At 37.8% G+C, this 15,822-nt stretch overlaps 1 protein-coding gene across 1 annotated transcript in view; it reads right to left on the bottom strand.

The window, feature by feature from the left end:
- Window positions 1-10,910, bottom strand: part of WASF1 (WASP family member 1) — a gene marked incomplete at both ends in the record, with an annotated part of 30,238 nt that extends 19,328 nt beyond the window's left edge. The window contains 2 exons of the mRNA XM_079550127.1: window positions 7,256-7,416; window positions 10,870-10,910. Coding sequence (XP_079406253.1) covers window positions 7,256-7,416; window positions 10,870-10,910 — 202 coding nt within the window. The remainder of the gene's footprint in view (window positions 1-7,255; window positions 7,417-10,869) is intronic.
- Window positions 10,911-15,822: the final 4,912 nt, after the last annotated feature.

Here is a 15,822-nt window from a genome sequence, read left to right as displayed (position 1 = left end):
TGTAAAACTTAGTTTATTGATCAGAAGTATGCTTAGATTTGTGATTTTGAAAAGGCAAGTCACATTGCCGCAAATGCTACTTACTGTTGTTCTCAGTCTATCACTTTGCCATTCATTAAGACAGCACACTTAAATAAGAGGATATACCACAATTAATCTTTAATTTGGGAATGTATTATAACACCTTAATTTTTTTGCAACTTCTCTTGCAATAATTGGCTCAGTAATAACCTGCAGTAAGAAAGCAACACCAGAATGCAGCTCCCTCTGGTGTCAGTGTCCATTTTTGTGACAGAGAAATAAAATGTCCTGCAAGTGACACATAGTCCTTCTGCTCTCCAAGAAGGTGTACATGTTTTGATCGCCTTTTTTGGACAGTTCTTTTCCTGACATTTAGAACAGACTTACAAGCTGAAAATTGCATACTAGTGAGTAGCTACTAACTGTAATAGAATAAAAGTAACAATACTGCCTTCCTCATTCTTTTAAATTAAACTTACCAAAACATGCATCATCAACTCCTATTCATCACTATGGCAGTAAGTATACAATGGATTATAAAATCTGAAAAGGCTATGGACCAGTTTTACAGTTCTCATCTTTCACCATTCTTCTCCTGGTTTTCCCCTATAATTGCTTAAACCTTTGTCCAGAACTGGCTTTTCTGCACAGATGAATAATCTCTACAAAGCCAGTACAGTAGCAAGAAGGGATACCATGGTATAAAAAACACTGGTTTTGTCTGGTTCTTAAGACTGGAGGATGTATCAGATGAACTGAAATCAACTCGAGTCTCCACGTAATGTTTTGAAACATATTTCAAGTTAATTAAACACCTCTATTTGCTTGGATTAGTTTAAGTAATAGACGGTGTTATACAAATTCCTATGGAACCACCTAAGTACACTGTTGTATCAGGGTATAAATTAGCAGTCTCACTCAAAATTCCAGTCCTTAAATTCACCTGAATTAGTGTATACTTTGTGGTGTCCATTAGTAAAGTTTATGGAAAGGGTGTTTTAATTAATCATTTTACAACACTAGATCAGTTACCTTCAGATGGAGTTACAGGCTGTCAGAAAAGAGAGAGACGTGAATCCTTATGCAGGGGTTGTGGAAGAAGCCACTTCTTTTCTTCAGAAATGCAAAAGGATAGTAAAGACATCCTAAGCCCTTCAACTGCACCTAGACCTGAAACAGCATCCCTCAGATGCATTACGATACAAGCAGCCTTCAGGAACCACGGTCTAACTTTTAAGTAGATATCTGACTAAATAAATAAATTGTGCACTTTAAGTGCTCAATACCATAACACATCACCATAATTGCAAATACAAGAAGATTACTAGTAAACCCCAAGCCGAGTGTTTGATTTTTGAAAAGGATGTAGAAATTCATAAAATATCAGAAAGAATAAGCTCAGAATTCAGTCTGTTACCCACTTACATGCTATTATCCCTTGATTTCTTTTCTTTCAATTCCATTCTCACAGTAAGCAATGTTTTTGTCTAGTGAGTTTTGTAACAAGAGAAGCACAGAACAAGAACAGAAGTAAAAACCCATGTCTTACTTCTCTATCCGTTCCCAATATTTCACACTATGCAGAATTATATCACTAGGTACTGAACAGTTCCTTCTTACACAATTTAGTATAGAAAATAGTCTTTCAGGATAATTAATTACTACATAAGCCATAGCATTTATAATCAGGGTCCCTTTATGTAGCAGAAGAAGAAAGTTGTTCTCTCTATTAATGTATTTTTTCTTCCTCCATTAATTCTGACACATAATGTAATATATTCATTGGCTGTTAATTCAACTTCAGATCTTCACTCCATTAATTTCCTTTAATTAAACGCTTTAGCAAAAAGCAAGGAGTATTCGAGTTTTCTTGGCTTGCCTCTCATCAGGATCATTTCAATCTCAGCTCAGTGGCTAGAAGTCACAGAATCATAGAATGGTTTGAGTCAGAAGGGACCTCCAAAGATCCTCTAGATGCATCTCCCCTGCCACAGGCAGGGTTGCAACCACCAAATCATGCACTAGGACCAGGGCCTCATCCAACCTTGCCTAGGAGACAGCATGGAAGTTAACAGACTGAACTGCCTTCCTAGCTTGGAGATTAGATTGTTAGTAGCTCCTTGAAAACTTCAGTGGCTGTGAATGAGCACGGTCTGGAAAACCACATACTACATATATTTCATCTCTGCTAATTAGGGATCTATCATTATGAAGATGTAAAAGCAGTCCACAAGGACTTACTGTAAGGACTGTAATGGGACAGTCTGATTATGAAGAGACAATCAGGTTCCTGTAGCCAGCAAATCTGGACCAAGAATAATATCTTACAGGCATTTATCAGACAACTTAACCAGGGTATCAAAAGTATCAAACACAAGCAAAGGCCAATTTTGGAGCAGGTCAGAATCTGAGCAGAGAAAGAAATGGGGGAGAAAGAACATGTTCAAATTAAGCATTTTACTCTAAGAAATTTATGAAAAGGGGCAAGAAAAAGAAATAACTGATTAGGACAACATGGTAAAACTTGGAAACAATAAAAAGAAAAGATAGGAAGAGGGGAAAGGCTACTGAAGTACAACATTAATTGAAAACCGTTTTCACTAACATAAAGTGCACTCCAACTTAGCAAACAGTGTTAAGCAGCATCCTCTTTCTTTATACACATGTAGAAGATTAAAAGGTAACTGACAGCTTGCTATGACTGAATAGAAGCTCCAGTCCGAATGCCTGCAATATAAATATCCATAATGTGAACACATAAAATACTCAAAATGAGAAACACTTCACTCCCCATATGGGAGTGTCAGACTGGGAACACACTATCAGTTATGTTCCTTATGTGATACAGACATTTTGTCTGCAGAGAACAGCTGTATAAAAGGAAAAACAAGATTGGCTGGTAGTTGCAAATGGAACAAGAAAGTTGCATCCACACAAGAGATTTATCCATCTTCTAACAACAGCACAGCTGCACAGCGATATCAGTTGTGCTTCACACATGATAGGCTGACATACATCAACACAGGCAGTACTGGAGTCCTAACACATCTGCAATATTGCTAAAAAAGTAGGTAAGCATTTATCTAAAACAGATATGATCAGAAAGCAAGAAATACAGGAAGGAACAGATAGGAAACAGACAGCTACTGCTGCTGTCCAGAGAGTTTCTGTTGCCACAGCACTCAGAAAAGCTGTCAGAAGACAGATCTTTTTATGAAGTTAGAGAAAGCTGGGAACAGACAGGAGAAAAAAAAAATTACCTGCTGGCAATCTTGACTATAGGATCAAGGCAGACTGATGTGTTTTTATGCTCCAGGGAGAAAGGCAGGGCTTATCACTCAAAGAAGATACAATTATTTATGTTCATTCATTTCTACTTTTTTTTTTTTAAGGTCAAAAGTTTTCTCAACTTGAACAATTAAAAGCAATACAACTAACAAACTATGAAAGGATTAAGAATTTGCACAGAGATGCGCAGCAGCTGGCACATACTGATGTAAAGCTCTTTTAATTTTATATTAAAACAAAAAACAACCTCACAGAACTCCAGTCATTTTACAGGAATTGTTTTTGCAGGCATGCTCTACTTGCAAATAGCATCCAAAACTATGGAATGGTTGAGGCTGAAAGGGACCTCTGAATGTCAGCTGATCCCACACACTGCTCAAAATAGAATAACAGAATCCTTAGAGTTAGAAAGGACCTCTGAAGGCCATCCGCTATGAATGAGGGCACCATAGCTAGATCAGGTTTCCCAGGGCCTGATCCAGCCTCACCTTGAAAGTGAAGCCCCAGTGATGGGGCTTCAACCACATCTCCAGGTAATCTGTTCCAATGCCTCACCACCCTCACCATAAAATATTTTTTCCATTTATTCAACCTAAATCCACCCCCTTTGAGCTTGAAGCCATTTCCCCTTGTTCTGTCACCACAGACCCTGCTAAAGATTCTGTCCCCCTTCTTTCCTGTAGCTCCCCTTTAGATCCTGAAAGGCCGCTATCAGGTAACCTTGCAGCCTTCTCTTCTCCATGCTGAACAGCCATAGCTCTCTCAGCCTGCCCTCTTAGTAGAGGCATTCAATTCCATGAATCATTTGTGCGGCCCTCCTCTGGATGCACTCCAACATGTCTATGTCTCTCCTGTACTGAGAACTCTACATCTGGATGCAGAACTCCAAATGAGGCCTCACCGGCACTAAGCAGAAAAGTAGGTCTAATGAGATCCACCTGCTGGATTAATTCAGTTGAGTTATTGTGAACATCTCTAGGAATGGAGACTAAACTGCATAAATGACGAAATTATACACTTGGCTTTTCTAAATACTGTTTTTCTATATCATATAAGCACTGAAATCTCTGATTTCATCATAGTGCTATTTGTCCAAATCATATCAGAAGAAAGGTTAATAATGCTTTGTTCTGAGAGTCTAATGGCAGAAGATTAATCCTGTTTGAAGGTCAGTAACAGAAAAATCTTAGAGGCAGAAATGAAAAACTGCCAATCAGATTAAAGAACATTCATTTCCATTTGCAAAACTTTACTGTGAAAAGCAAAAGCAGCTTTAGTTTAAAGAAGATGAGGCTCTACAGAACACAGCGTTTCAGCTCTCAGAGAGAAATCTAGCTTTGTCAACAACAGAAAACAAGATGGAAAGGACTGCAGAGAAGCTGGTTGCCAAGGCATTGCTACAAAACTATGTCACTGGCTACGACTCAGATGGCTACTAGAATTTACCTGCATGTCAGCAGGCCTCCCTGAATACCAATAACAGTGAAAAACAAAGTACAGACTGGTTATTTGGATTAAAGCAAGTAAGAGACAATGTTCCTAAGCCAGAAGGACTCTCAAATCTTTTTGAATCCATAGTACTACTAGCCCAAACAGTCAGAAAAACTAAAAGAATTCTGGATTAACATATTTTCAGAAGTACTCATACCTTTATAACATGACATCTGTTTTTGTAGAGCAATTCTTAATGTGGCTGAGAAATAACGTTAATTCTGCCGAACGGTTTCTATTTAACTATAGAGTTAAAATGTTTTTATTGAAGACACACACAATATAAAACAAAAACTTACGCTTCGAAAAACTGAATCAGTTGATTGTATTAAACTGCAAAAAGGAACATTAATAATTCAATAATTCAGTCAGTATACATACTGGCCATAAAAAAAAAACTATAAGCACATGATGCTATTTCAAAAGAAGAACAAGAAGCTGAATTACAGCTCATGCTCATCAGTTTTATGTATTAAAAAAAATAATAATCAGAATGACCTGCACTGGTCTTGCTTCTGTAAACTAGTACCTTTTCCCTCCTCTTTTGCATTTCTTGCTATCTCCAGCATTCCATGTATTTTTGACCACTACTGAGCCACAAGGTCACAAAAGGAACCCCTCCCAGGTGTGAACAGCTAATTTAGGGCTCACCACTATGTATGCACACTTCATGTAGACACACGCTCCTCTTAGAAAAAAAAGAAGTTTACATAATTACTGTTACATTCCCTTGAAAGTGCTATCCTTAACAATGCAATACATGTGGATTTAATTTTATTCCTCAAGTTCATTCTGCTGCAGTACTGCTTCTTATGAAGAGCAGCTGGGAACACTGGGTTTGTTAAGCTTGAAGGAAATGAGGTTGTGTCGTGGTTTCATTGCTCTCTACAACTTCTTGAGGAGGGAAAGTGGACAAGGAAGCGCTCATCTTTTCTCTCTTATATCTAGTGACAGGACACTTGGAAATGGCACAAAGCTATGTCATGAGTGGTTCATTCTGGACACCAAAAATGTAGTTAAACACTAGAACAGGCTTCTTAGAGAAGTGTTTTATGCCCAGTACCTACCTTTAGGTACTGTTTAACAGGTATTCAGATACCGCTCTTAATATACTGCAATTTTCAGGTCAGCCCCAAAGCAGTCTTACAGCTGGACTCAATGATCTGTGTAGGTCCCTTACAACTGAAACTGTTCTTTTCACCCCACTTTCTTTCTGAATAGTTGTAAAAACAGTGTCAGGCATGACCTTTGTAAAGATCAAGAAACCACAGCAAATGCAGCCAAATTTCAAAAAGCTAAGCACTGACACCCCTTCTGTTGAGTCGGAAGTTGGTGTTCTTTAAAACTGAAAAGCTAAGCGATTGGTTGTTTAAGACCATGCATGGTGAACATCTACTGAATCCCAATCTGATATGTTCTTGGTTCACTGAAAGGAATTTAAACAGCTATTTTTTTCTTTGCTGTTGTAGCAGCTGCATTAATAATGTTCATATGTATGTGCTGGAAGCATTCCTGTCTCAATTACATAATTCAGTGTCCTCAGTGAGTGTCCTATTAGGCTGAAGAGACTAACAGCTTTGAAAGGCTGCCAAAGCACAGCACTCTACAGTATACCCTCAAACCAATAACTAAATCAATCTAATTAACAAATTAGGCTACATCACCTATGGTCCTAAGATATTGATGGAGCTGAAAGGCTTTTCACATTATGGATGTATATGCATGCACATTTTAATATTTAATGTGTTGGTAGGCTGGAAAATACTAGTGTCCTACTGATTAAAAAACAACTGCAGTACTGGAAATTCAAAACACTACTATGCTGGTACACCTAACATGTTTTTAAAGTTGCTGTAACTTTAAGAAAACAAAACAAAACCAAAAACCACCCTTTGCAGAAAAACTCCCTCAGACTTGCAGGGCTTGAGAAGAATTCAATCCTTTAAAAGATGCAGTGAGGGAAAAATTGTTGACAAATAAGGAGATAAAATGTTTAGCTGCTTGATATCCTGTGTAACAACTATGTTTCTGGTTTTAATTTTAATTGAATTAATTTTAAAAGACTAGTACTTTTTATTTGTAATGACCACAACACAATCAACCTGACAACAAAGAGCATTAAAAAAAAACAAAAACAGTGGTATATTCCTCATTATGCCATATTCCTTAGTCAATAATTGTTCCAAAATTAACAATTACTAACTTTATTAGCTACCAAATATCATATTCTGTCATTTCCACCGGTAACAGAAATATACAGCTCAACAGTTCTGAGATATGCTACTTGTAAAATTCCTTCCACAGAAGTCAGTGCTAGTTGCTAGTCAGAAAGGAGCAGATTGAAGGCTCAGCCAGAATGTTCTACCAGGAATTTGAAAAAAGAATTCATATTTCAGCCACAGAAACTGCGAACGTACAATGTATCAGCTCAGGTATATTGAGACAAGGTACTTACTTAAGCTACTCAGTTGTCTGATTATATTTGCCAAGGAGATATTGGTGACGCATTCCAATTCATTTTTGATTCCTCGGGGCAGAGCTGTGTGGCACAGATGCCTGGGGTCTATGTTTCTTTTTACCAGCGGCATTCTGAAATGTATCAGAGGATCAGCAAACCTATAAAGAAAGAAGACAAAATATTGTAATAAATTATATTTTAAATTCAGATACTGCCCAATTTAAATTACTAACCCTCCACAGTATTAATGGAATTCATTGCTTTGTAAGTACACAAACCTTTTCTTCACCCAATGAAAGATTATTCCATTCTCTATCTTCAAAGCTTTAACAGCTTTTTAGCCAGATGCCAGTGAAATGACAGATTTTTTTTAAAAAAAACCACTCTTCCTTTCCCCTCAGGGAAAAATAAAAAAATCACAGTAAAAAAAAAAAAAACACCTATATTTCTTGATGGAGTACTTCCTTACTCAGGCCAAGCAAAGTCCAGTTTCACATTCCTTGTATTATGCAGTCAAAGTCAAAGTTGTTTCCTATTCCATCTGAAAGGCAAATATGCTCAGTTCATTATCCGATGTTGTATTGCTAGCAGGAATCATCCTCCTTCTCTATGCACTACTTATAAATCATGCCTAACCAAAGTAACGAAAAAGAGGAGTTTTCCCTTCCACCTCTGCTGTTCCTGGCAATAAATTCAGATGAGCTAAGAATGCATCTTCAAGTACAAAAGTCTCCTTGGTAAATTTGTGGTGCAAAGCCTCCATGATTGAGAAACCCTACTCCTGCACACCTCTTCACCATGTTTAATTAATCAAAAGCCTTCACCAGATCTGCAATCACTTGCAATTTTCTGCACCTATAGCACTGACTGGAAGGGGTTTTCCAGTGGGCAAGTCGCATGGTATCATCTCATCTTATTAGAGCTGATTTTTAAGATCATATACTAAATATTTTCTTCGTGAAAAACAGATTTCCTAAAATTGAAATTTTTTCAGTGATCTGTTGTGTACAACTCTGAATGACCAATGACAGAGGGTTGGAACTAGATGATCCTCAAGATCCCATCCAACCCAAGCCATTCTATGATTTTATGATATCTATCAAACAGGTATACTTAGCATCGGCACAACTCAGCCTCCTTTAACATTGGAGAAGAGACTGCTCTTTCCGAGGACAAGTCACCCACAAGGTGCTATATGGCCTTATGCCCTCAGTGGGATCATTTGACTCTGCTTAGAGGTTTCACCTCTGAAGCTAGGGCTTCATGTTGCACCACAAAATACATCTTCCCTACCATATATATTTAGCCATGAGAATCTTTGCTTGGTTGAAATAAAGTCATTTTTTGATGATATGAATGAAGATGGTTAGAGTTAGCGGTAGTAAAGTTGAAATTTTGCTGACTTAGAACGCAATAGGGAATTAAGAGACTCAAAGAAGATTGTAATAGAGTGGTGAGGTGCTGGAACAGGCTGCCCAGAGAGGTTGTGGAAGCCCCGTCCCTGGAGGTGTTCAAGGGCAGATTGGATGGGGCCCTGGGCAGCCTGGTCTGGTATTAAATGGGGAGGTTGGTGGCCCTGCAGGTGGCAGGCGGGTTGGAGATTCATCATCCTTGAGGTCCCTCTTCCAACGCAGGCCATTCTGTGATTCTGTAATAGAGTTCTTTCCTCTTGCTCACTGCTTAGATTTCTCCTTGCCACTTTTCCTACAAGCCTATTCTATCACTGAGGGTCAAACTTGTATCTGAGGGACCAAGGAAGGATCCTGAAGTCCACATAAGAAAGTCCCTTCTGCTTCCAGGATCTGATTAGACATAATTCACAGCATTTCAACAATGTGCCTACTTCCTCAATTTTCTTCAGAAGATAACAAATATTTCATGCTTTTGAGGGACTTTAAAAACATATATCTAAAATCTAAAAAAAAAAAAAAGTGTGAATATGGTAGGGTAAATTAAACAAAAATATTTTTAAATTCCAGGAATATCCCGAATCTTTCAAGTACAAAAATACCTACATACTAAAAAGCTAGCTACTAGACAAGCTAAAAAGTGCAAATATGAATACAGCCTCTGACAGAGGCATTGAGAAGGTGCTGACAGTGAAAGTGAGACTTTATACACCCGGTGCAATATGCGGGAGCAGCACAAGGTGAGGCAGATTGAGCAGGTCCCACCAGCTGAGCTCTGCAGTCCTCGAAGCATGCAGCCCTGAGGAGCAGTGAGCACACAAAGAACCCTGAGCTGCAGGCTCATCATCACAGTACCCTAACAGAAAATAAAAGAACTATTCTGTTGCTGGGAAAGTAATGCAGCAAGTGATATGTGAGCAATGTTCTCCAGAAGCAATTAAATATTGATGCCAAAGTTAAGCCCTTTCTTGATTACTACTTCAATGATGCTGCTGTATAAACAGCAAAGAAGGTATGTCTTCACAGAGAGATCCAAACATGCACAGGAAAAAAAAAAAAAAAATTTCATCTTCTTTTACATGTCTATTTTTACTTATCTCCTTTTATCTAATGCAGTTATGAATTACAAGAGTTAAAAAAAATAATCACTAAATAGAATAAATGTAGTTAATGGGTTATGTTCTTTTTTTTGCATAATTTAATCAGAACAGTATCTTGTGATAATACTGCTCTCCTTTATTTTATGTCTACATGAAAAAATGTATGTAGCATATGCATATTGTAAATATTCATATGCTGAAGTGATAAATTCTTTATAAAACTGTGTAATAACAAGAAAAAAAAAGTCTTAAATCAATGGCTAGTTAGATTTCAAGTAACAGCATTTATGTAGTGCCCCTTAAGTATCTGATTTGCCTCTAGGATAGAACATGTAACAAAAAAGCTGAGAAGATTCAATACTGGCCCAAATGTTTTCTCCAGTGGGCACAAAAAGAAGCTGGACTAGCAAAAAAATAGGCCAGAATTCCTTGGCCCTCAGAATGTACAACTCTGAACCTGAATAAAAGTCTACTTAAGACAACAGATTTTAATTATTTTCTTTCACATTAACCTCTTCAGAATTAGCAGAGAATTCACTTGTCATCCTTTTTCCTCCCAAAGACACATACATCATTTTTCTAATATCTGACTAATGCAGCGCTGGCTGTCCTACCCAAAGATATTGCGGAACAATAAAAGGCAGCACAGGGAACATAAATCTGGTAGAAGGTACCAGTTTTAACTACAGATGAACTTGGAAAGGAAACAGATGACAGAAGAGGAAACTGACGCCTTCCAAATTATGCTTCATATTTGAAAATTACACAAAGACTGAATAAAGAATATTTCTCTGTTCCCCACAATAACAAGAAATAGGAGGCAACCAAGGAAGATACCACTCAGTCATGCTTCAAATAAAGGGAAATGCATTTCATATGATGTTTAACAAACGGTGGACCCCTGGGCCACAGGAGCTGCACACAGCTGAAGTGTCTTGGTAATACGCCCATTGCAGGGCACATGGTATTTGCAGTTTGTGGTGACCACCAGCAGGCCCTGTCAATTCCTCTCCAGGGCATTCAGTGATCCCAGCACTGGGAATCCTTGCTTATGAAACAAGGTATGGGACAGTATGGGAGAACAAACAGAGCCTTACTGCACCTAAACAATTTCCTCTCTCTTATAAAAGATACAGCTCTCATCCACAAGCTGAACAATTCTGAAATGCCTGGACATATTATACAGATTTGGAGCTGTGAAAGAGTAAAGAAAAAAAAAAAAAGGAACATCACTATCTAGTCTATCCTCTCATTTTAAACAAAAAATCCCACACTGCCTCCCCCTCTGCTCCCAAATCTTATGTTAACCAAGCCACTCTGGCAGCAAAGAAACTCATCCTCAGACTGTCAGCATGTTGCTCCCACTCAAGCCCACAAAACTGCCAATAGCCATGGCCAGATATAAGAGAGGATGCCTGCCTGTACAGCTGAGCATCCCTGCTGTGAGGCAGGAGAGCTGACACCATCTGAGCCTGGAGCAGGTCTCCCCTCCTTGCTCTGAAGGCTGGGCTGGCTGCCTTAAGAGTCCAGCTCTCCCTCCTCCCCGCTCACCCATGCAGAGCTGCGAGCCAGCTCGAAAGCACTGGCACTGGTGTATACTGCAAGCACTCCGCTCCATGGAGATGTTAATAGGAAGTGCACCTTCTCAGAGGGATTAGATCTCTCGAAGATTCACTTCTGAAATCTCCTCCCCCTTGTTCTCTATACATCTTTTGAAGCGCCCTGAATCCAGCTGGAAACCCACTCCCAGCCTGCAGACACAGTGCTGGCTGCAGCTGAGGGACCTGCTACAGGGCACCTGCCCAACACTGCTGGATCAATGCCAGTCAGTGACACTGCCGTCAGAAATCATCATCTCCTCTCCAGCGCTCCTTCAGGGAAACATCTCAGAAGAGCAAGATGTGTGGGAAATGGTAAACCAGAAGTAGCTTGTAGAAAACATAGCGTCAGCTGTCACAGTGACAACTCAGGTTTTCCAGCAAGCACACTGAGACCACCAAGAATGAAAGCACACCACTGAAGTGGGGAAAAGCAGCTAATTAATCTGCCCAGCAGTTTAAATGGTAATTAAACAATACTTCAATTTAACTTTCAGAAGACTAGTAAGATTTCACAATCACAGTATCTTCTTTAATGAAGGTTTACTTTTGATTGAGTTACACTCTGTCATTACTAAACTTCTTAGCAGTAATGAAAAACATTCCTGTGTAATTTTTATGCATATCAATAATGCAGCACTGAATGCCCTTGCTTTAATGGGGTTAAATTTAATTCCAACCATTTCTATAATGTATCTTTACAGCTTGGTATTACCATACTAGTAATTTCTTTAACAACATACAACAGCAGTGCTTTTCATTTCCTTGATTTAATGGATCCCATTCCAGCTGCTGGCAGAACAGATCAGTCTGAAATGTCAATTTAACACTTTTTTCCTCCTTAGAAGAAGAAACAGATTATGCAATAGCTTTTCTATTTGCCTATGTAGTCATGTACTAACCACATCTATGCTAAACAGACAGACTTCAGAACAGAATTAAAGCAGCTAACAAAAATCCTTCTCTCACTTGCTTCCATATCTTCAACTTACCATAAAATTATTCCAACCTTATCACCAGAATTTCCATAACTAAGTTTCCACAAAAATATTCTGCACCAATAGCATCCCCAGCTACCATTGGAAAATCATTAACTCATTTTTTAACAGCCTCTAATTTTCATCAAATTCCCACATCTTTGTTTATGACTTCTACGTTATTTTTCAATTAATTTTCTTCCATTCAGAGAGCATTTCCTTGAATTTAATCTCTTAGAAGAATGTCATTCCACACTCTAGTAAAAATTTGATATCAAACATATTTACACAAATCAACTGTGAAGTGAAAATCAAATGAGAATTTTGGTCCAAACTTATTTTGCTGCTCATGACACCACGATTTGAGTGTACTGACATCAGACATTCCAACACTATCAAAAAGAGCAGTGAACACCAAAATGAATCCTGGAAACTATCTAACTAAACTATCTAAACTGTACAAATCAAGCTCATTCTCAGTCAGATTTTCTTAGAATTGTACTACTGTTATACTAGATACAGAAAAAAAAGATCCATATACACCTCTGGTATGAACAGGCAAATGTGCAAAGACTTCATGCAGGTTGTTCCCCTGTAGCTCTCACTGCAAGACCAATGTGCAGGTAAAACCCCAAGGATCACCCAGCAGCATGAGGTCCTTCAGCAAAGCAGGACACTCTCAGACACTACCAGGGCAATGCAGTGACTTTTAAAACCCTAAAAGTACTTTACGTCTCTTTCAGGTGACATCAACTTTCATCTGATGAACTGCATCCTGAATTGACAATTTAACAGAAAGCTGTTAAAGCTACAGTTTTGCAATCTTCATATAATGAATTACATTACCAAACTGAAGACCTTTCTCTTTGGAATATTTTCCTTGTATCTCCCTCATCTGCAACTTGCTCTGAAAAATATTTTTGACTGCAGATGACTACAAAAAGATGAGCTTATTGTACCTAAAAATCAGTGTCAAAGAGAACAAATGGAGAAGATGTTGCTAGAAAATGAAGTTGGTATCACTGCTGTTTAAGAATGACTAAATGTCAACAATTCATTTTACATCTTAATATCTTCTACTCTAGATTGTTCCAAATAGTTGGTACGCATTTGGCCAACGTGCAATGTGATGACCAAAGCAATAACAAAGCACTCTAACAGGTTGCCTGGAGAGGTGGTGGATGCAGGCTGGACAGGGCTCTGAGCACCGTGACCTACATGTAGGTGACCCTGTTCATTGCAGGGCAGCTGGACTAGACAATCTTATGGGTTACTTTATGGATGAGAACAACTGAAGCCACGAGTTATTTATATGTTGATTTTTAAAAGTCTTACCTATAATAGACTAGTTTTTTCAAAGATCTTAAATATTTAATGTCCCTGAGGTAACTCCGGTGATGGTAGCAAGCCCTGCAATAAGCAACACTAGCAACAGTGCAGTAGCATTGCTGATGTGGAAAGTAAAACTTCATTAACACAAACAGCAGTAAGCTTCCATGGTAGAAAGCAGACATACCAACTCATAATAAACTGGCTACTTCAAGTTTTAAAGGCGTAACAGCTGATTTTCATTGACTGAAATGCTGCAGTTTGAGTCAAGTCAATGAGTTGCATGTCCCAAAACAGAGCACAACAGCAGGCAGCAAAACATTTCTACTGAAAGAGCCCAGAAGAAAGTCTCTTAGGACTCTCTGACCACTTGCTTTTTTGTTAAGTCAGGTAAGGCCTGAACCAAACTGTAGCCTACTACATGGCTATGGGCTTCCTGAAGGCTGGGCCGGGCCCAACAACTAGACATATGCAGCGGGGGCTTCTGCACCCTTATCTGAAATTCTTCTGTGTTTTGTTTGGGCTGTTGCCCACCACGGCTGCTTCAATATGCTGATGGCACCGGCACTTACCATTCCTTTTACACAATTATCTCCTGCCTTCAAGCCCTAATGGAAGATTTCACGCTGATCACGTGTAAAGAGCAAAATCGCAAGCTATCTTAAATAAAAGGAGAAAACATTCCGTTCAATACCTGCTTCTTTTTCCCAGCACAGGTGCAAAACACAACAGGGTTACATGAATCACATGCCACTTTAGCCAATCTCTTACCTTATGTTAAAATGAATTAAACTTCAGTACTATGAATAACACAAACAATTGAGAATAAGCAGTTTGCAAACCATGCCTTTTTTTTTTTTCCTACAATCCTAAAATCAGCTTGATTTCACATAATTTATCTTTTTTCCTTTATTTTCACCTCCTATTTTCTGTAATATAAACCAGTACCTACTGATTAGTCAGTTTGTTAAGCATCAATGATCTTAACCATGTTGTTCACATCAATTTTCCCACCACCAACAGCATCCATCTTGTTAAGGTCAATGCTTTTCAAATGTAAATTGTTCATATCAAACTTTAAAAATTCACTGCAAAAATCATGCACGCAAAATAATCCAGCCATTGTAAGTGCACATTTAGCTGATGCCCATCTTACTAATAAATGCAAAATTGTTTCCACTCATCTTAATAAAGAAACTAATTTAATGAACTGCTATTACAAAATATCAAGTTCAACAGTTTCTACCCTAAACAGTCAGGCTACTGGAGGCTGTGAGGCTCTAAGACAGTTGCATTTCTGGCTCATAGAAAAAATTCAATATATTAAGATAGATGTGACACAAAGCAGGTGCATAGCAAGAAAAATTAACACTTACAAATTTACTTTACATAAAATAATTAAAGTAAAAACAAAAATTAAAAGTGTGCTTTAGTGCAACACCATAATTTATATATACGTATATATATATATATAAGAAAAAACATGTAAGAATAAAAATTCTTACTTTAAAAAATTACATGAAATAAAAATAATAAAATTAAAGATTTCCAAAGATTTCCAGGTGTTAGAGTAGAATGAATTGGTACTAGCTTATCTCTTGCAATTCTGAGTAGTTTTAAAAACTTTTAAGAATTGTAATTTCCAGTACTGAAAATACAGTATTAAGCTACAAGGAGACTCACAAAACCAGTCTTGTGAATAGGTACAGAAGAGAAGCATTGTCTTCAACCAGTTGCAAGCTCTAATGATATCTTAGTAAAGAAAAAATAAATCCGTTGTGTGTTTCCACATATTAATGCAGAAATATTGAAGTCATGTAGAGCCATACTGCATTTTATTGTTAGGACATTATTCACAAGAAAAAAAACATCTTCTGCTCTTGTATTTCCATTAAACCTTTTAAGCAGTTATTTTAAAAATATAAAGCATGTGTGTAATTAAACATGCATTTGCATTATATATATGGGCACATACATAGTGATAGCTCTAAATGATAATCTTTCAAATTATTACATAAAATATTTGAAGTAAGAGCTGCAAAATTTGCTGTCAGCATTACTAAATATTATTCAGGTTACCTTGCACTTTTTTTTTTTTTTTTTTTCCTCCTAGCAAGCTGTTGTCAGGTCATTTGATTAAAGACTATTTTG

The sequence above is a fragment of the Tetrao urogallus genome (assembly GCF_951394365.1).
Source record: "Tetrao urogallus genome assembly, chromosome: 2".
NCBI classification, from domain to species: Eukaryota; Metazoa; Chordata; class Aves; order Galliformes; family Phasianidae; genus Tetrao; species Tetrao urogallus.
This window is presented reverse-complemented; position numbering and strand designations above follow the sequence as displayed.